Here is a 21,822-nt window from a genome sequence, read left to right as displayed (position 1 = left end):
GTGTGCAAGTTCGACACTAAATTGCCGGCGGAGCGGTGCTCTGCTTCAAGCTGACAAGCAACTTTCCCCGAGTGAGAGTTACAATGGACATCTACAAGGTGAAACGTAATTTAGCAAAGAGAGAGTTTAAACTCGATGGGGTTCAGGGCACAATACCACAAGCAGTGTGCCAAAGTGGATTTCAGCTTCTTTTCCACACAACTTCAAGAATTCTGTAATTTGTTGGGCATACATTACCCATGTGTCATCATCTCCAAGTGGCTGGTAGAAAAAGGCTATAAATTTTTTTTTCCAAAATTGGTGTAAACAACATGACAACAGAGGAGAAAATCAGAAAATATGCCACGGGCTCCATATAATCCATTTAAATTTGTCACAATCCTACAGGTTTGGGAGGGAAATTAAGACAGACTGCAGTCAAGCTGATTTGTACAGACATCAATCAATCTGGAAGGAGACATGCCTGAGTGTGAGCACTAGGATCCTGCACCATTAGCCCTCGGTGAGAACAAAGCAATATTTTCAGACGAGCCTACGTGAGGCTGCGAAATATATAAAAAAAAACAACCCAAAAAACCTTTGAATTGGTCTGACAGAAAGGATTCCTCCTTCAAGGACAGACGGGAGATGGAAAGGTTAGAGCGAAGGGAGTTTCACTAAAAGTGAGAACTGAATTATTAAAAATGGTGCAAGCATTTTCTTTTATATGTTTGCTTTCTTTCCTATTTTATCAAAAATAACTTGGCAGGTTGAACCCCACACTTTCTAAGTTTTTGCCAAAGTTGTGACATCTGTTAGTAGACATTTATATATGCACAGTGTTTGACGGGATGTGTTTGCACTGTGTGTGCTACAGGTTGCGTATTTGTGCAGCCCACCTAGCACGGTGACGGTGGCCCAGGCGGTGCGGACCGGCATGGTGAAGATGGAGCAGGTGTACACGCCCTCGTCGGACATCTGCACCTCGGCGATGGTGATGGAGAGCTCGGTGGAAGTCGAGCGGTGCAGCTGGATGCGGTTATCTCTCAGCGCTGGAGGAGAAGAACACAAAGAGCATCGACCGTCAGAAAAAAGTCCAAGGTAGATGTGCTTCACAAGTTTAATTCTTTATTCTTTTTTTTTTTTTTTTACTTTGGTGAGTAGTTTCCAAATGAATTAAAAGAGATTTTTTTCTCCAAATAATTATTACGTCCTTGTCTCTTTTTAAAATGAGGAATTATCAGAAAGTTAATTAGAAGGGATGAGAAAGAACGAGGAGAGAGGATAAATGACTATTCGGGGAAGGAAGAAGGAAGAGTCAGCAAAGAAGTGAATAAATGTGCAATGAAAAGTACAATAAGAATGGAGAATGTGAATAAAAGGAAAAGGAAACTCCAGATGTTATTATTCAATCCCATTTTTATTCACACGGTGTCAATTAGAACTTAGTCAACTCAAAGCATTTACCCATCTGATAGAAAGGAGGAAAAAGCTAACAAAACAATTGACCAATGAGAGTGAAGGGGGAGCGAAAAGAAAGGAAAGTAAGCAATTTAACAAGGGTACACAGGAGAAAGGAAAATAATAAGTGCATATGAGGAAAAAGATCCCTGGTTATGAAAAGCTGGTAGAAAAAGTTGGCATATTGGAGAAAGCAGAGAAAGAGTTGACAAAAAATGGGTGGGAATACAGTGAGAAACATAAAGGTGATGAGAAGAGTGAAAGAAATCGTGTTAATGAGGCAATGCAAGGATGGAGAGGCCACAGTGAGAGGAAAAGAGGAGATAAAGAAAGACAAATCTAAATCACGAGAAAAAGAAATTTAAATAGAAATAAGAAGTCGAAGAGGGAATTGAAGTGTTTAGAGGGAGAAAAAAATGATGTAAGAGGAAGAGGAGGAAGAACAGGAGAGGTGATGAAGGCGGGGTGAGAGAGAGAGAGAGAGAGAGAGAGAGAGAGGAGCAGAAAATAGCAGAGATGTGTAAGTGTGAACGACGCAACGCAAGACAAAGAGCAAAGAGAGGGGAGAGGAGACGCAAATTGAGAATGAGAGACGGAAGAAAGTGCATGAGAGAGAAAAAAAACCAAAGAACAATAAAACAGAGGAAGCATAAATAGCAAAGAGAATAGGGAAGAGACCATGAGGGACGAGTATGGGAGGAAGGAGAGGTGGGCTGGAGGGAGGGGAGGGGGTGAGGAAACATAAGAGAGACATAAATGGCTTTGTCATCAATGAGAAATCCAGCCATGAAAGAGGGAGAGAGCGCAAGCGACCGAGATAGACGATGATGATGAAATGCTACGAAATAACCACTCGTTTCCATGATAGCATTGACCTCTGCAGTGTTTGTGCAGCGTGATTGCTGCCTGTCTTCCTGCCTCCCCATCCTGCCCGTCTATCCAGATGCCTGTCCGTCTATCGCTCCGTCTCAATAAAGGGCTTTTCAGCTTTGTTCTCTGGCGCCATCATGCAGAGTCGGCGCTACGCAAATAAAGGCTGAATGTATAACAACCAGGCTGCAAGAAAGCAGATACATGCAGGGCGAAGAAGAAAAAAAGAAGAAAAACGAAAGCCTACTCTGGTTAAGTTCAGGAAGCCAGACCTGTTTCCATATGCGCACTAGTTTTAAGTTGCCTCGCACACACGTGCAAAGTCAGTTCATGTGCAGCAGATAAAACAGATTAAGCATTTGTTAAAATAAGTTGGATTTCAGTATTTATCTAAAATCACCTCCAATTTTGCTTCATTTCATCCCATGTTCTTTTTAAAGTTACAAATTTGTTTTTGTAGAGTAGATTCCGGGGATGCCATTGTAATGAAAATGTTGAAATTTCTGCCAAAAAACAAACAATTAGGACTAAAAATTAGTACAATCTCAACATAAGGCCAATTTTAACAATATCTTCTGGTGCAAATTACAGTGAAATTTCACAACGAAACTGTTGCACTGTGCATGTTTTTCCAAACCCGCCCTCACAGCAGGGCTTTGAGGCTGATTCTTGTTTGCTCACAATGATTTCAGCGTCTCAGTGTTGTGTTGTGTCTGCCATTCTTAAGAATTTTGTTTTGAAAAAGAAAATCTACATTTGCACGGTGCACAACTTCACTCACACCCAAAGAAATCTTTTTTTTTTTTTTAACTGAAAGAAACTTTCTTTCAGTTAAAAAAAATAAAAAATAAAGCAACACAACTGTGGAAAAAAAGAATGAGAAACTTGATTTATTGTGAAAGTCACATTTTTTTCATCCTGTTAGCCAATAGAGTATTAAAACAAAAATGGGGCTGAAGGATAAATGATCTACAACACCGTCATTCAATCATGGTTGAAACTTTCACTATTTTATTTTTGGCTGTTACACACCAGTTAAATGTAAATGACTGAAAAACAATGTTAATAGTTGGACTTGTTTCAGTATTAAAAGTGACATCTTACACGCTTTTAATGCCAACTCTACTCAGAAAGTGGCTCCAAGTGCAATGCTGCCGACCTCCACTGGTGGATGTTGAAGTAGCCGTATGTCGCCGCAGTAATGCCATGTCCACTTCTACATCACTGCAGCTGCAGCATCCAATTTAGACCCCGAAATCTTATAAAAAGAGGACTGTGTCGTCTTGCCAAACAAGTGTGCGCATGGAGTTTCCAAGTGTGTTACGATCACTATGTGTTTTTCTTCTTTATTGTTTGTCTTTCTCGGTGTTGAGCCACATCTGTGTCTGTTTGTCTCATCATCTCTTTGTCGCTCTTTCTGTCTCAATATTATCTCGCCATCTCTCCATCTGTCTGTTTTTTTTTTTTTTTTGTAATTCTGTGTCCGTGGCTATTGCACATCTGCGCAAGCACAGATACACACTTCCGTTTCTCTTGGTAATTTTTTTTTTTGCTCCGTTATTTCATCCAACACTACTTTATCTTCATGCCTTATCACTGCGCAAGGTCACTGCATTTGTCTTCATGAGGTATCCTCTGTGCGTGTGTGCGCATGCATGCAGGCATTTGTGCGTGTGTCACACTTTCTCACACACGCATGCACGCACGCACACACACACACACACACACACACACACACACACACACACACACACACACACACACACACACACACACACACACACACCCTTTGTCCATACCCTCTGGACTTTGCGCTCAACTATCAGTCTCCTTAATTCTCTTCCCCTCGTCTCCACTCAATCCCCTCCCTCTTGTTCCCGCGCGCCTTTCTCCCTTACAACTCACCCATTTCTAATCTTTTTGGACTCCAGGCTCTTTCCCTCCCGCTCTCCTTTACTTTCTTCTTTCTTCTTTCATTATAAACGATGTATATTGCACGCGAGGACAGGTGTGATGGATTCTCCAAAACAATATGATATCTAGTTACGAAGGTGCATCGATTGGGAGCCCCCTGAAAATTGTACATGTGCCATGTGCTGTTTAGTCTGACGTGGGCAACATAAATAGTCTGCCAATAGGTCACACTCTGCTGTTTGGCTTTCGGTCCTGCGCTGAAAGAATGTAATGAATGTGATAGCTTTGAGATAAACTGGATTAATAGGCGAGATATGAGTCTCCACTTTGCATATTGGGAGGAAAATACACATGAGTAGGTAACGTTCTAGTTCGGTTTCCCATGGAACTGACATCTGGACCCTCTCCAAATGTTGGAAAGACATGAAACTCCGGAGAGCTAAGCTCAGAGCCCACGACTCCGAACATGTGCAGGAATCTTTTTAACTTTCTCAAACCAGTGGGATTTGGTACATGAGTATAAAACACCCATTGCTCATGTTAGAAAGCAAATAACAACTCACCATTTTGTAATGAAGGAATTAGCTTGCATGGCAGGACTCTGATAAAAGCAGAGCCTGACATTGGTCTCATGATGAGGCCAAAAATGTGGTCCAAATAATTTCCTGATGGATTATCAGCACAAAGGATGAGAAAGCATGACATGGATTTTTTTCTTGCTGTTTGCTTTCAAAATTCCTGCACATAATTAAAATTCCAGATAGTCACACAGTTCTGAGAAGCATTATGTTCAGTACCCTCCCGTCTCTATGCCCCACGCACATGATACCAGAGAATAGGTATTTTGTCAAAAAATTGTGAAGTATACAGCTGTTAATTCCTTTATTCTGGGTCAATTCTGCACGACTTCACCAACTGTTGCACAAGTTATATTCCTGTTTCTGACAAAAGAGGCTTTTGATTTAGCTCCAGTTCTCTTTCTCTGCCTCTGACTGGTTTCTGATGCATAGCAGCGTTAACTGGGGGTCAAGGGGCTCCGCAGCTCGAGGAGAAATCTCCTAAAGTACACAGAATTTTTTTTTTTTAATCCACTCCCTGTAGTAAAGTTGAAATAATTAAGTGTGTTGGAAATAGAACATGTGTCTATGGAGCCTGTTCTTACTACAGCAGCCTCATTTACAATATCAGTGGGAGCTGTTTGACTTTAAAAATAGTGGTCAAATGAAAGTTAATTGGTAATTTACACACATTAATGCACTATATGCCATATTTTTAGGAGGTCTTGCATGCATTATTTGTGTTACGAAAGAAAGCTTGGCAATGCATTATACTATTATGATCACACCATTCCTGTGTTTAGATTAAGTGTCAAACGCATTTTAGTTCAGGGGCCTCATTCAGCACAATTTCATCTTGAGTGGACCAAACAAGTAATATAGTGCCATAACAAGCTTGTTGTGGTAAAAACGTCTACATTATGACAATACAAAACAATTACTACCAAAAATGACGAGAATCTCAACATAAAGCCAATTTTTATGAAAACCTTCAGGTGCAAAACAAAGCAAAATGTCCCAAAAAGAACATCATGCATGTTTGTACTTGGCTATCTTTACTGGCAGCATCACTGATATCTCAGCTCGGATCTCAGTGCATTATAAGACATTTCTTGTTTGCACTTCTTTTAATGAAGAGGACGGCATTTGAGGAAGAACACAAGAACAAGCAGTTACTGGAAATCATTGAAGACTTTTGTTTATTATTTTGATGCTTTTGAGTCACAACAAGGATATCCTTAATTTGAGTTTGAAGTTATGTGCATAATAAGAATGTTTAACCTGTGCCTGACTGCAAAAGTGCTCATCAGTCTGATTCAGTGTCCCGGTGTACCCTCCGTTCACCCATATTCACCTTTTATTGACTGCAGTCACTCGTAACTCTAAAGTTGCATACAAATGGTAAAATGGATGGATTAGATCTAAAACCTGATTAAAGTTTAACTCCGGGAAGTCGCGCCAGCAGTGAGATACATTGACGCAGGTTGCATGTCTCCAGGAGAGGAGATGAGAAATGATCAAGGTGAGTCCTGTCTTTTTCATGTCGAGTGAAAGTCGAGACAAAGGAAATAAGTTGGAACCTACAGAGAGAAAAATGCATCAGCCAACCAATCTCCCCTCTGCAATGCTTTGTGTTAAATGTGAAAGCACAAGAGGTTTCGAAACAGTGTCTGGAGACTTTTGGGCAGTGAAGTTGCAGCGTTTGTGTTGCGTTGATTGCATACCGAGTACAAGATCTGCTTATCAGCTTACAAGACTTTTTGTATGGGAGCGTGTGTGTGCCCGTGTGTGTGTGTGTGTGTGTGTGTGTGTGTGTGTGTGTGTGTGTGTGTGTGTGTGTGTGTGTGTGTGTGTGTCCAGACAGCGGTTCTTGTCGGCAGCTCAGACTCGAGACTCGATACTCCCCAAAGGTTCAACTGTTGATCTGGTCACAGCAGCTATTTTCGCCTACTCGTCTTCTTCCTCCTCCACCTCCTCCCTCAATCTTTCTCATGCTCTTTCAACTTCAAACATCCAGGAAGAGAGGGGATTCTCTCAGCACACACACACACACACACACACACACACACGCACACACACGCACACACACGCACACACACGCACACACACACACACACACACACACACACACGCTGAGTGCACATACATATATTCCTGGTTTTTCTTTTTTTCATCTTCCTCCTGCCTCCTCACGCCTCTCCAACCAAGATCCCCACTCTGCCAAGAACTCTCTCAAATTCAAATTTGCTTTATTGGCACAGTGTGGGGAGGAAACTGTGCTGCTGAAGAGAAGTACATCCGTCACAGGCCAATATATTTATATTTCTGTCTCTATCTCCCTCCCAGACTCTCCATCTATTCATCTCCTTCTTTAGCTCAACCTGAATCTGCCTTTCAACTTTGCCTCCTGCTTCTTTCTATTTTGTTTTCCCATCGATCCCATCTTCCTCCTCTCCTCTTCGTCGGTTTGCCCCTCCCACTTTCTTTCAGCCCTCTTTCAAACACACATATTCTTATTTTGTTTAACATGTTATGCATTTAGCTGACACTCACAGAGAGAGACTGCCTCTCTTATTCTCTCTCTCTATCTCGCTCTCCCACACATGTCGCCTCCATTCTCCCATCTGTTTCTGAAAATTCTCTCCAGTTCCCTAATTATCCGTCCTTTCCGACAGCTGATCTGGGTTCAGTGACCGTAGGCTTCCCTTGATCATACCGTCCCCACTGATCTCAGAACGTCAATTGATCCCGGATCACTACGCCGACTATGAAAAGCTTGATAAACACACACCCCCTGTCTGTTTCATCCTCCCCACTGCTCCTTCCTCCCTTTAGATTCAACTTGTCTCTCTCACTCTCGTGCCCTACCTTCAGACAGAATTTTTTTTTTTTAAACAAAAAACTAAATCATTTAGAGGCGGCGGCGCAAATGCATGCAAAAATCAATGGAAAGCGGCAAACGGGGGTGAGATGAACCAAACTTTGCCCAAAGGTGGTGCAAATTGAAGCACGGAGGCATTAGTTCCACTTGAAACTTGAGAGAGAAATTGAGAGGAATGCTCCCAACGGTGTATCAGCTTCAAGCAACATGCCAATGAAATCCCGCCGTGTAGTATTTACAGCGATGAAAAATGTCCATTGGGTATGTCTGGCAAAATAACACTGACCGATGACACATCCAGCCAGCGAGATAAACCTACAGGAGACAGTGATCTCGCCGACTGCTCGGCGTGGTGCAAGAGGATTAAAGAGAACGTAAAAACAGTATAATACTAAAGCGCAAAGTATTTCCTCATCTTTTTTTTCACCTTCAAAGAAAAAAAAAAGTTAAGTATGCCATTATCATAATGGCTGTCACGATCAGGTTGCTGCTTCCAACTGCTTTTGCTGGTGTGTGAGCCATTACATTAACTCGCTGCTCATTTTAATTCACGAGATCAGATTCATGCAATGTAAAGTGTGAATTGAATTGCCTAACATCGCTTTATATGCTCCTGTGTTTTAATTACATTTACTCAGGATGACATTGAGGTGCAAGTGTGTGTTTTTAACTTTCAGAGAGGGGGCAGATGGTGGAGTAGTGGCGAGAACACACATTTGGTATGCCGGGATTGGCAATCCTGGGTCGCAAAAATATTGTGTAAACATGTCGAAAATGTGGTTTATTCTCTCTTTTGCAGGAGCTCAGTATGAAGGAACGGTGGTCTTTTTGGGAAATGCACTTTACTTGCTTTTCTCGCTGAAAGTTTGAGTCAGAAGATCGATGCTGCTCTCATCCGAGTGCGGCATCAATCTTCTCATCTAATTCTCTGCGAATAAAATGAAAAGCATATTTCTCAAATGTCACCGAGTTCCTCTGAGGCTCGGACTTTGAGGTCCACTTGTTTATGGCTGAAGTCCGGGAATAAAAATTGCGGAAGAACTGAAGGTAAACCACACGGTGCTCTAATGATGTGCTGGCAAAAAAAAAAAAAAACAACAACAGATGAAGGAGGAGAAGACCTTCGCAAACCTAACTCTGCTATTATTTATAGTGCCTCACTTTACTGTTTCTGCACAAACTCGTAAAGGTCGAAGGTGCCAAAAAGTCAATTCATTGAACTAAGAATGAAAACAGAAGACTTTTTCTGCCATATTAAGGACAGAAGAGCAATTAGACTAAAAACACTACATGTGTGTGTTTTTTTCTTTGTGTTCTTTATTGATTTGTACCTTTATTTCTATGATCAAAAAGAAAAAGGATCAATTTCAAATCACACAGGGAATATTTTTCAATACATTAACTTTAAAATAAGCTCATCTTTCTCATCCGTCTCCACATGTTTGCCTTGTGATATATCTGATTATTTTTAAGGGCACCCTGGAATCAAAGAGAGTTTATCTCTCGGTCCTCTGATGGACGTCGTGAATCTCCTGGGAGCCTTTCTGGGAAAACTTTGACTGATTTCATCTGGATCAATATTTTTTCATAAAACATTATTAAAAAAGACGCACATCTCACGCCTTGGAGTATCAGCCTCCCCTCGCACAGTGTTGTCAGCAGTCACTTTAGTTCTTTTGTGGGCCTTCATTTAGGACTGCCAATGTAAATTCTAAAAGTGCTTTGTGCGTTTGAGATGAAATGATTTACGGGTTGCAGTCATTCCCACTGAAGTTAAAGCCTTCCTTTCCCCCTCGTATCCTCCCATGAGGAAGGAGTCCTCCCATCCACCCTGGTTTGTAAATCACCAGAGAGCCATTACCTTGTTAAATTGCACTGAGGCAGATGATAGCCTGTCTGATGTCTGCCGATACGCTTTTATGGAAAGGAAGAAAAGCACACAACAAATAAATAAAATTATAGATGAACTCAGAACAAGTGATTTTTTTTTTTCCCTAGTTAGAAAAATGTGTTTCGCCAAACTTCACTATTTGAAAAGTTGATTGTCATTGTTCACTTATTGGGAGCAGACAAGGACAAACTTCTCTATGGAATCAGGAAACCGCGTCTGGTGAATTTCATAGAATGTACATGTGATAATATGTATGTAGAGCTGGAAATTAGACTCTTCAAATGTTTTGTAACCTTTTTCGTGTTCCTGAATCATCCTTAAAATTGTGAAAGGGTTTTCCCTCAAAGAATCTTTATTTCTTAATCACAAGCAACAGACCAAAACAAATATCCATATTAATCCTCATTTTTCTGGCTGAAAGTTAATCTCTGGCTAACAAGGAAATATAGTATCCCATTTGTTCTACTTTCATATAATCCTTTTGAGATGGGGAGAAAGTAATTTTCATATTTCTGCGGCCATGCCATGCTAAATGTTTTTTTTTTTCAACTCAATTTACAAAATGGTTTGAAGATATTGATTTTACCTACTGTTGGGATGAGAAAGTACTGCAATCCTCCACCTCATATTGTTTCTCAGGTTTGTCCAAACAATTGTAAATTACATTTCACACTTATTACAGAGAAACTATCGTACAGTAGAACATCTAAGAAGCAACACATCTTCATATTGAGGGAACTGTGAAGCTGCCAGAACAAAGCATTTTAACCCAACCCATCTTCATATTACCATCAACCCAACATCGGGCCACGTTTCAAGGGTTCGACTGGCACAGAGAAGATGGATTCACATGTTTATGATGGCAATTATGGCGTTATCACACTGGCCATATGTTTGTATTAGCTCGGTAGTGATAATGTAATTTAGCCAGATACAGCACGTTGCAGCTAATAAGTCAAGTGAAATATCAAATATGGAAAAGTGGATTATCATTTTATTATATTATACTGGCCAGTCAAGTGAAGAGTGAAGTCAAACAAGGATCTATATTTGGAAATGATTACATTAACCCCCGTTCTAATGAACAAAACCCTGGCAGCAGCCACACATTTTTTTTTTCTCAGCTATACAGTAATCCTCAGTTAAATCCTTTTTTGTTGTTTTTAGCTCATATTATAGAATCAATTTGTGGATTTTTAATTGCATTCACTTCTAATGTGAAGAGTAATTAGTATACTCACCTCATTTATTTGTTTGATCTACATTTCTTCACAAAAAAATGGGTTGAAAGATATCTGATCTCTAGCATCAAACCATAAACCATTGATTTGAGGTGAGATCTCCAGTTCTCACAATGAATGAAATGATAATAAGTGATTGCATTTTAATTAGTACAATGGTACAATGTAAATTAGTAATAGTCTGTTTAGACTGAGTTCAAAAACTAGATAGATAGATAGATAGATAGATAGATAGATAGATAGATAGATAGCTAGATAGATAGATAGATAGATAGATAGATAGATAGATAGATAGATAGATAGATAGATAGATAGATAGATAGATAGATAGATAGATAGATAGATAGATAGATAGATTTGCTTTGTAATTGGTCATTCTTGACCATTAAAATACTATTTGGTGGCCTAAAAGTACTAATTTGTGGCAAATAGTATTTTGATTCCACATTGTAGTATTTCATAGCCATTGAATAGCCATCAAATGGTCATTTGAGGCCAACAAATGCTATTTTGTGGCCACAACATAGTATCTCCTTGCCACAAAAATATCTTTGTGCATCAATGAAAGTAAGACAAAGGGTAAAAATAGACAACAGTACACGTAATATAAATAGTACACATCATAGAAATACATAAACTGTAAAATGCTAAGGAATTGAGTGAAATTCACTGAATGAAATAATGATGAACATGTGAGGAGATTAAAACACTACCGTCCAGATCAGCGGTTATTTAATGATCTGATGGCTCAAGGATAAAAACTGTTTAATAGTCTGGATGTTCGGGCTTTCATCGACCTGGAGCGCTTCGCCAGAAGGCATGAGTTCGAACAGGGGATGAGCTGGGTGGGAAGGGGTCTTTGAGGACACCGTTGGTCCTTCTCAGGCATCTGGAGCTGGCGATCCCCTCCGGGGTGTTTAAGACCCTCAGGAAGGGGTAGAGCCTCTGCTGGGCCTTAGCCATCACTACCTCAGTGTTACCAGACCAGTAGGACACTGCGTCCCCCACCAGAGTCATCTCACGACTTCCTCTGAAGTTTCCATGTTCTCCTGTTAAAGTAATCCAGCTTCATCCCACAATCTCTCAGGTTAATCGGTGACTTTAACACGGAGGTTTGTGTGTGTTTCTATCTGTTATCCCTGCGATGGACTGACCACCTGTCCACCTGGCACTCTGCCTTTTGCCCCATTTTTGCAACCAAAACTAGGTTTAAACAGTTATATAGGCGATGGATGGATGTCATGATGAATAGATCAAATATGTAATGTACGTCCCTGCCTGCTTGTCTTGACAACAGTTTTTTTGTTTCTCCACTTGACTCAGCCTCCCTCCCGTCTGCGTCTCTCTTGTTGTCTCCAGGTAGCGTTAATGCGGGAACCCATCTGTTTTCGTGCTTTCCTGGCTGTCTAATCTCTTCTATTAGCAGCTCCGGGTCTTTTTCTTTTTTCTTTTTCTCCCCTCATGCATCCATCCACTCCCACACAGTGCCTCTGGGGTATCTGTGCATCCTTTAAAGGGTGTTAAAATAAATTATCTAGAATTAAGGACTTGAAATGAATTAAAATATTCTGTATTGGCAACAGTTATCAGATCATTTATTTTTTGCCATGGAGTGACAGGTTCTTTTGGTTTCAGTGTTCATGCTTGGAATATTATATGACCGGATTAGCTGCAAAAAGCCTGATTTTTGGTCATTGTATCTGCTTTAATAAACACAATTGGGCTTTATGTCCCTAAACAATTAATTTCCTGTTTTGTGCGACTCTCATTAGCTCTGCTCCATTGGAACCAGACTGGTCCCCTTCGTTTTGTTCCGTTGCTTTTTCTTTTTTTAATCAGCTTTAATAAATAAATAAATAAATAAAAGATTTTTCAAAAGTACATGCTCAATGTTCCCATCTTAGTGGCTGTCTCACTGTAGTACCACTCATCTTGGTAAAGCAGGGTCAAATTTAACTGATATCAAGGGTTTAGTTTGGCTGATTAATAATAAAAATCAGTTTGAGTTTTCAATGTGCTACAGAGAGATGGATCGAATTGATGTAACCCTGTGATTATGCTGGAAACATCAACTTTTCATACATCACAGCACGAGCTTAGATATTTCACCGTTTTTCACATCACTTGCGAACAAGAACTTTTTCTTCTTATAAATTAAATCCAAGGACTCTTTGCCTATTTACTGCCTTGTATTCCCTTGCATCATTTTTACAGACTCATTACTCTTTTCAACGTAACACAATGTCTACCTCTCTTGTTTCCAGACTCACTTTTTCACCACATCAATCTTTTCTTTTTCTGCATTGCTCAATTAGTAATGTCCCCAAGTGTTTTTTACCCCCTTGTAAATGTACTATTAAGATTAACTTTAGATTAAGTTTAAAGTAATAACAGAAAACAATCTTGTATAGTTTGTCCTCTGTCCGTTTATCCTCTGCCTCCACCATCACACCGTCTCCACTCTGCAGTGTGGCTGCCGTCACCGTAAGGAGTTGTCGCTCATCATTTTCCTTCCTCTCCTTCAATCTCTCGCCAGGCTGTTGGTCCATCCCTCACTCCTCTGGCTCTGAAGCTCCTGTCCATGCTGTGCTCCTCCAGAACACCGCGGTGAGAAGTTCTGATTTCTTTCAGTCCCCATCACCTTTTTGTTCTTCCACTCTCTTCAATCAACTGTCCTTTTTTTTTTTTTATATTCCACTTTCCATTTCTTCTTTTCCTCCTTCCTCTTATCCCCCTACATCTTGCTGTCTCAGCTCTGAAGCACACTGCCGGTGCTTTGCTGTTCCGGCCAACTGCATCGATGACTTGCCGCTCTGTCTCGATCTATCACTTCCAAAGTAGAGCACTGAAGAATTTCTCACCGAGTCTTTTCCCACAATCAAGCCTGGGTTTTTAGAGCTGACCATCCTTTTATTGAACCTTCTCGATATATCCGATCTTCCTTTGCCTTTCATTTCTTGGCTCAACAGTTACTGTAAATTACCAAGCAAGAATTGATCGATCTTCTTCTTGCCAACTTAAAGAAGTGAAGACTTTATTTTTTTCTAAATTGGCAAACTTCTGAAACTTCTCTGAATTCGAAACAAACGTTTTCATCAGTTTATATACCCATAAATACCAGATTATCATCTGACCCTGCTGTTCCCACCTGTTCTGTACAGTATGTGAGCACCTTGTAAGCTCATTGATTTGTCTTCACAGGTGTGGGGAGCCACCCCCCACATGAAGGAAATTCAAAACATAGCCTTGAGCTGAAGAGGTTGAAATCACAGAATCTTCATCTTTTTTTCTTCCTCTTTCCATCAGGTGCACTTTAAACAGCTGACATGGTTGAGGAGATTAATTCTGCACGAGGCTCAACATCTGCTGTGCACACTGGACCACTGCAATGGGGAGTCTCTCGCCTCCACCTCCTCCTTCTCGTATCTTCCTCCTGTGCTGCCGCTCCCATCTCTTCTTTCTCCTCTTTCGTCAATGCTCTTCTCAATTTCCTCTAAAGTAGAGGTCAGCCTTCAAGTGTTGCATCATTGCAGAGAAGAGCCTCGCTTTGTGTTTCCTTTCTCTCCACTGTGGTTGATGGTCCATCTGGACTTGTTCATCTCTCAATTCTTTGCCCACCTCCCTCCCTCCCTCACTCCTCCCCTCTCGCCTTTTTGTGTTTTCCAAATTGTCTGTTGCAAAAAGCGTTGGCCCTCGGCAAATGAAAACTTCTCAGCCATTATCCATCTCCACTCTCACCATTCTCTCTCTCTTTGTCTCTCGATTGTTTTACTTCTGCTCTCAAAGTTGACAGTGTGTTGGTGCAGAAAGGAGGGTCTCCCCTCTCTTTCTGCCCCCCCCCGACACACACACAAACAAACAAACACACACACACAGACACACACACACCAACACACACATACACACAAACACACCCACGCCTCGTTTCTAATTGCCTCATCCATCCATCTGCACCACTCTTTTCGCTCCCAAATATCAAGTTTGATGTGTCATGGTGGATCACTGAAGAATAGAATAGAATAGAATAGAATAGAATAGAATAGAATAGAATACGACTTTATTGAGCTTTGACAAGGAATTGCTTTTTTACTAACAGTCATTTTATCAGTATTCTCATAAAACATTGTCATAGAATTTCTCACTGAGTCAAAATAAATAAATAAATAAATATTTTGTAGATATGAAATAACCATCACATTAAAATACTATAATGTGGCCTTAAATTAATGTTTAATATTTTGTGGCAATATATTTTTATTTTGCGGCCACAATTTAATGTTTCATTTCAGGTCTCATGTCTGTCTGTCTTGTGTTGTAGTTACAGTTCATTGACACTCCACTCCAAGAATAAATATCCAGCAAAAACAACCGGGCCACCGAGGAAATCAGATAACATAAAAACCACAAGCTTTTCTCCCAGGATGTCACAGTTTGTGAACATAAGAAAAACATAAATGCAGTTGATTTTTTTTTTTTTTGACTCACTCAAAAAGTCATGAGGGTTTCTATCTTCGCCAGTAGTTTTTGAACTCAATCCAAAAAGAATATTACAAATCCACATTCTCACGTTGTACTAAATATAACAAAATTGCATATTATTTCATTCATTGTGAGAACTGGCACCAACTTCAGGTCAATGGTTTATGATGAAATGTTAGAGGTCGGGTATTTTCCAACTAATTTTTGTGAAAAAATATAGATCTATCTATCGACAGCCTTCACACTCACTGCTGTGCACATTCCTTTTTACTGCTGACAATGTTTTGAACCCTGGGTTTGAGCCAGCACATTCATCCTAATCATTAGAATGAAACTCTGTATTTATAATGCCAGTCACTATTTACAAGCTTGTCTCTTTTCTGCCACTTGCACCTCTCACCTCCCTTTTTTTTCCCCTCCTTTCAAATACAGGGTGCATGAAGGAGTGGGAAGTCACTCTTTTCAAAATATCATAAAAAGCCTGTCTGGCTCACCATCTCGTTTGGTCATCAAAAGGCACACTTCGAGTTATGAAAAACTCCAAACAGATTCTCTTTAAAAAAAATTTAAAAAAAAGTAAATACAGTAAATCTCATTAAGCTCAGAGGCTTGTATATATCCCTATTAATTCATTTTTTTCTGGAACATTTTTGGAGCTCTGCAATATTACAGCCACATGCTGAGTGCTATCTCAATCTCCTTGTCCTTTTTTTTCAGGCCTTCTTTTTCTCTTGAACAAAGCTTTTGACCCAAAGTGGTGCTCATTATCAAAGCCATGTTCGGAAAGGGTGCACCGACCAACATTTCTATTTACAAATGAAGCTCCTAAAAACGATACTCATGCATTATGCTTCAGAGAAGTATGTTTCCAGCATTGTGCCTCTTAAGGCTGTTTACCTCCAGGGGGATGTTTTCATGCAGATCAGATAGCTTGTGTAAATGCACCAGAGACACTTGAGAAATCCTGTTATTCAATTCACCTCCGCAAGTTGTTTGAGGACAATCCATCAAAATACAGACAAAATCTGGATGTGGCTCCAAGACAAAGGCATCGCTTCTTTAATGCAGAGTGGCCTTACACTGCTTGTTCATGATAATTACCGTGACTAAAGTCAACATTAACACTAACTTTTAACCCAGACAATGATGCAAACAGCAACGTTTATCTGATACCTGACGAGATCAGCCACTAAATCTCTCATCTATCCCACTTAGGACCCTGTTCACACCACAATGATTTGAAGGGAAAATACTAAATTTTCATTGCTTTTTGGGGAACTCCAATCCACTTAAAACCCAACTTTTTAAAACGGCTTCCAATAATGAACTTTCTGAAAATGTTCAGGCTCCATCTCTGTGGGTAGACAGTGGAAATGCAGCTATTGCACCTGTGCACAACAGCCTTACTAAATAGTTCTTCTGCACATGTGCCATTAGATGATCAATAACAACGTTTGCCATCAATCCCAGTCCATATTTTATTTGGACTTGATAGTTTTATAGTCGACAGTTATAATAACAACCCGACTTGGCTGTCGGTCCATGCAAATGTCTGTGTACTCCTATTATTAATGTTTATAGTGGATCGTTTTATTTGCGCATAGGTGTGGGGTTTCATTACAAAAACAAACAACAGCATCCACTAGTGGCCCCACAAGAAAACTACATTGTTTTAAAATTGCTGCTGTGTAACTCTTCTGAAACAAAAACACAAAACCTTTAAACACTGTCATGTAAATGGGATATAATCCAACCATTTCATCCCAACAGGGTCTCCACATCAAACATTGGGCAACAATCTGTGTTTTGTGTCAGCTCTATAGGATCTGTGTGGATGGATATAAATTTAAAGTTTGTCTCACTTATAGTCTATTCATGAAAAGCAGTCACATCTTTCTTGTTTAGTTAATTACTGTGACCAAGGTAATATATTCTATTTTTCTTTCTTGTCTTTTTCAGTCTTAATTGTATAACTGCAAGATAAACGCTGAAACATTTCTATGAAATCTGGAGAAACTCAGGTTAGTGAATGGGTTTGTGGATTTTCTTTTACATTCTCACTGTGAACTCTTCACATCTCTTGCATGCTTCCTACTTACCGTCTTCTTTTATAACATAATTCACTCTCATCTTTCTACTAATTAGAAAGCAGTGCTTTTGTCACTTAACGGTGACACGGGAAAACTATGTCACGGTTGTCGGAGAGTTGTGTTTACAACAGCCAGCTACCTCCTCTTATGGCTCCTCTGTGGTGCAAGCATTGCAGTACGCTTCCAGTGAAGTTCATTGAGAAGGCATTTATGCACTCTCCAAATCATATTTGGCAAAGCCCACCAGCAGCTTCTGAACACAGCTTGCCACAGATCTTCTTGTTGAAGTTTCTCTCATTTCCTGTCCTTCCCTCCCTCTTACCTCTCTTCTCTCCAAAGTACAGGGTCTGCTGTGCGGTGTTGGACCACTGCAGCGAGGAGTTGTCGCTCTCATCACCACCCGGCAGGTCAGCGTCACCGTGCCGCCCACGGACACCGTCTCATCTGAGGTCACTGGCTGTAAGGGTCACCTTCTGCGTAAAGAGAAGACAGAGGGGGACAATTTAATAAGACGCACTGAGGTAACTGAGACAAGTGAGAGAGAGGAACCGCTCTCATATGAAAACACGAGCAAAAATAGTCACACACACCAACACACAAATCAGATAAACCCACAAAATGCATTACTCGGCTCACTCTCCCTCTTTCTCCCTATCTCCCCCCACCGCCCATCTCTTTCTCTGCTTGTCAGATTATCTATATATCTCTATCTGTCTTTCTGAAAGCACAGACACAATGCACGCGCACGCGGACGTGCTGTCAGGGGGACAAAAAAAGCAGACAAATGGCTATCTGGCCGTATGTCTGCGAGGCCAATGTAAGAGCAATGAGTCAGTAGTAGCCCTGGCATCCATAGACCTGAGGGACCAGCAGAGATGAAGAGGCGGTGGCAGACAGTGGCTTACGACAGGTCAAAGCAACAACAAGTGCACTGTCTCATACCTCTAATGGCGATCTAACCCTCTTTTGTCAATATCGGTGTCAGTTTTTAACGTCATGCATATGTATCGCCTGGTACGGAACAAGCTCAAACGGGACAGGCAATATGGAAATGAGCAGGTCAGAGGAAAGAGAACGAGAATACAAATGACCCAGCATAATGAAGGAATCGAAAGGCTGTTGCCGAACACCGAAAATACCACAAAAATCACTGAAGAGTGAACTGTCTGGGTGTGTAACAGTATTCAAATTAGCTCAAATTATGGTATTTAACAGTGCTCCTTTGATAACGGGTGATGGTGCAGGCTAATTCGGATCTGCATTCAGTGAGGGTGTCAAACGAGTTTGTGATTCAGAACAAGAGATGTACACTAAAATATGCAGCCCGTCGTTATGATAAGTGGCAACGTGGTCGCTGTGTTCCTTTTTTTCTTTTTTTTTTTTTCTTTTGCTGTGTTGAGTTCCCGCGGCCTCGAGTGCACCCAACCGTGCTTTTGCGCTCTTCTCTCTCTCTCTCTCTCCTCTCTCTCTCTCTCTCTCTCTCTTCTCTCTCTCTCTCTCTCTCTCTCTCTCTCTCTCTCTCTCTCTCTCTCTCTCTCTCTCTCTCCTCCACGTTCACTTCCAAACGTGTCAGTGCTCACTCAACCTAATCTCAAGAAAAAACAAAAATATAGCATAATTGACGACAAGAGCAAGCCAAAAGAGGGAACATCTCTTAAGAAGATATGCCTCAAAGCAGTCCCCTCACCCCTGAAAATACGGCATGTATAAATAGTTTAATTGGAACCAAATTGTCAAGCGGGAGACAGGTTTATATTCGGTGTGGTGCGTTATCACATCCTTGCACGGCGGTGGAATTGATAGGTTTTTTTTTTTCCCCCCCTCTTCTTCCTGCTGGAAGAACATCTGCTTAAGTGCGCTTCAGCGGAACTCCCATCAACACATGTGAGTGGGGAGGGGTGTGAGACGATGGAGGATGCAGAAGAGAGACGAGCAAACTAACTGCGTGTTGCATCAAAAGCTCACATTTGCAGTACATGAGCTGAGAGGATTGGGCGGAGAACTATGGGCCGGTGTTTCTCTTTGTAAATTTAAAACTGGACAGCCAGTTCAGCATCTCAGAAAACATTGAGAAGAATCTTTTCGTTTGCCTCTGGGCTATGAGGATTCAGTGCAATAACAGCTCTTAAAAGTGCAGCCGGTGTTTGCCAGTCAGACTTGAAAGACACGGTGAGACTTCCACAGTCCTGTCCTGCTCTCTGTGCTTCACTTCAGCTCTGACCTTGTGGTTAGTTTATCTAAGTACCCATGATGTCTCAGGGCTGAATGTGTGGTCAAGTTCACCGCGGATTAGTGTGTCCTTTAATAGCATCTTGTGCTAATTCTTGCGGCTGATCGCTGGAGCTCCTCCACTTGGCTTGAACACGTTGGAAATTGGGCTGTCCCAGTGCATCACTCATCAAGAAAACCACAATGAACTCCGACAAGTTCGCCAAACTTGGGCCGAGTCTTTGGCTGCCGCAGAGCGCTGGCATTTCTGACCTGGAACATTCTGTGTGAGAAGCTCAGTGTCATATTAGTTCTGGTATAACAATACCACTGCTCAATTAAAATCTCTTCAGGGAGATTTTGTTTTTTTAAAGCAGCTTAATTGCAAGAAGTCGTCGAGATTTATCATTTTGTCACCAATTAAATTTCAAACACAGCTTTCCGATAGTAAGAATTCTGTTCTTGTGTGATATTTCATAAATATTATTCTCACTACCATCCATTCTTCCATCTACTATTCTGTTTATCCAACTTTAAGGTGTTGGAAGGCTCAAGCATGTCCCAGCTGATTATAAAGAATTAAAGCCCCGTTTACGCGACAAAGTTACAAGTGAAAATGCGTTTTTGTTGCAACATTTTGAAAACAATGTATACTCACACGTAAATGGCATAAAAAGCTGAAAACTATACATTTTTCATGTTCGACCACTAATGGGTGCTTCTGTTTATTTTTTTTCAAACAATTTTTAATGAAACCACACACAGAGAACAATACACTATAAACATCAACCGTGGGAGTGCACGGACATTCATATGGACAGACGACAAGTCGGATTGTTATTATGGTGACTGTCAACTAGAAAACTACCAGGTCCCAGGAGAATATGGACTGGGAGTCATGGCACGCTGGAGCCTGCCGTTGTTGTCACTGTCCACCTACTTGCACACAAGTGCAGAAGAATTATTTACTACAGCCATGGTGCGCATGCACAGTAGCAGAATTTCCGTTGTTTTCAGAAAGTCAAGTTTTTTTCTTACATTTACAAAGGGTGAGGCAAAGTATTTTCGCAAAAATTCCACCTTGGGAGCCGTTTTCAGAAAGTTGCTTTTCAGTTGCACCGAGCACGGTTGGACCTCCAAATTGCCACCCAAGCTTTGCATTTTTATTCATTCACCCATGCATAAACATTGTTGTGTTAACAGGGCCTAACAACGATGGCCCAACAATTAACTTCAAACACGTTATTGGATTCTGGAGGGAACAAGAGTTGCAGAAGAAAACCGCTGCACTCACAGGGAGAACATGCAAAGTCCACACATAGAACTTCCTGAGCGCCAACTTGAACCAGAGATATGTTTGTTACAACCATGATTCGCCTGTTTGGCTCTTTCCACAATCATTTGAATAGATATATTCAAACCCACATCGATCTTTCTTTTTCATGACTTCAGGATCACATCCGGTGAGAATATTTCTGATGAATTCAGTATCGTCTCATGTACTGTTTCTTCAAAATTCAACCTGAAATACGAGGAGTCAGTCCTTGAAAACTCTTCAGTCTAAAATTGGAAACAGCCAAGATTAAATGTCTTGTGGGCTCAACTAACCTTGCTCTTGTAAGAAATAATGATCCGTTGTTGTTCCCCCAGAGACAAAGAGGATAAATTCCATAAATGTAGCAGTCCTTGTCATTTCACACATTTTGTTTTTCTTTTGGTTATCTGGTCATTGCTCTGTCTTTTATTTTCATTTAGGATTATTGATTGAGGACACTGGTTCGTTAAAGGTGAGAGAAGTGAGAGGGAGTGGGGAAGATTGCAGATTCGATCCATGGAAGGGCAGAGGGGATTTGGAAGCAGTGCTCGTAGGCATGTTCATTAAGACTGCTGCAGTGTCTTCGAGCAAGGCATTTAAGTTCTCCCTGATCCAGTGGCAGTCGGCAGCTGGCCCGTCAGACTGAGGTTTGAGATTGTTACACAAACTTTCTGCATCAATAACTGCAAGCTAATAAACAAAGGTTAATCTCCCTCTTATGGACATAAGGCCTACAATGCTTTAATGATGATTAAATAGCACTCTGCATTTTAAATGCAAAGCACCACTAATGCATACAAATTGTTCAATGTTGTACAGTATATGAGCGTGGCAATTTTGTTAGCACTATCGGTCAAATATTAATTACAGATAAGTTTGCTTTAATTAAGTTGGTGCGTGGTGTGCGCAGAATTCAACTGCATAAGGAAAATGTTG

At 40.8% G+C, this 21,822-nt stretch overlaps 1 protein-coding gene across 1 annotated transcript in view; it reads right to left on the bottom strand.

Annotated features, from left to right (window-relative positions):
- The window catches only part of cadm3 (cell adhesion molecule 3), a gene marked incomplete at both ends in the record, with an annotated part of 85,856 nt that overhangs the window by 32,200 nt on the left and 31,834 nt on the right, over positions 1-21,822 (bottom strand). Inside the window, 4 exon segments of the mRNA XM_080503209.1 lie at positions 879-1,031; positions 17,686-17,755; positions 17,758-17,825; positions 17,828-17,836. Coding sequence (XP_080359335.1) covers positions 879-1,031; positions 17,686-17,755; positions 17,758-17,825; positions 17,828-17,836 — 300 coding nt within the window.

Source organism: Blennius ocellaris, assembly GCF_963422515.1.
Source record: "Blennius ocellaris genome assembly, chromosome: 10".
NCBI classification, from domain to species: Eukaryota; Metazoa; Chordata; class Actinopteri; order Blenniiformes; family Blenniidae; genus Blennius; species Blennius ocellaris.
Note: the sequence above shows the minus strand (reverse complement) of the source record. Positions and strands in the feature narration are given on the sequence as shown.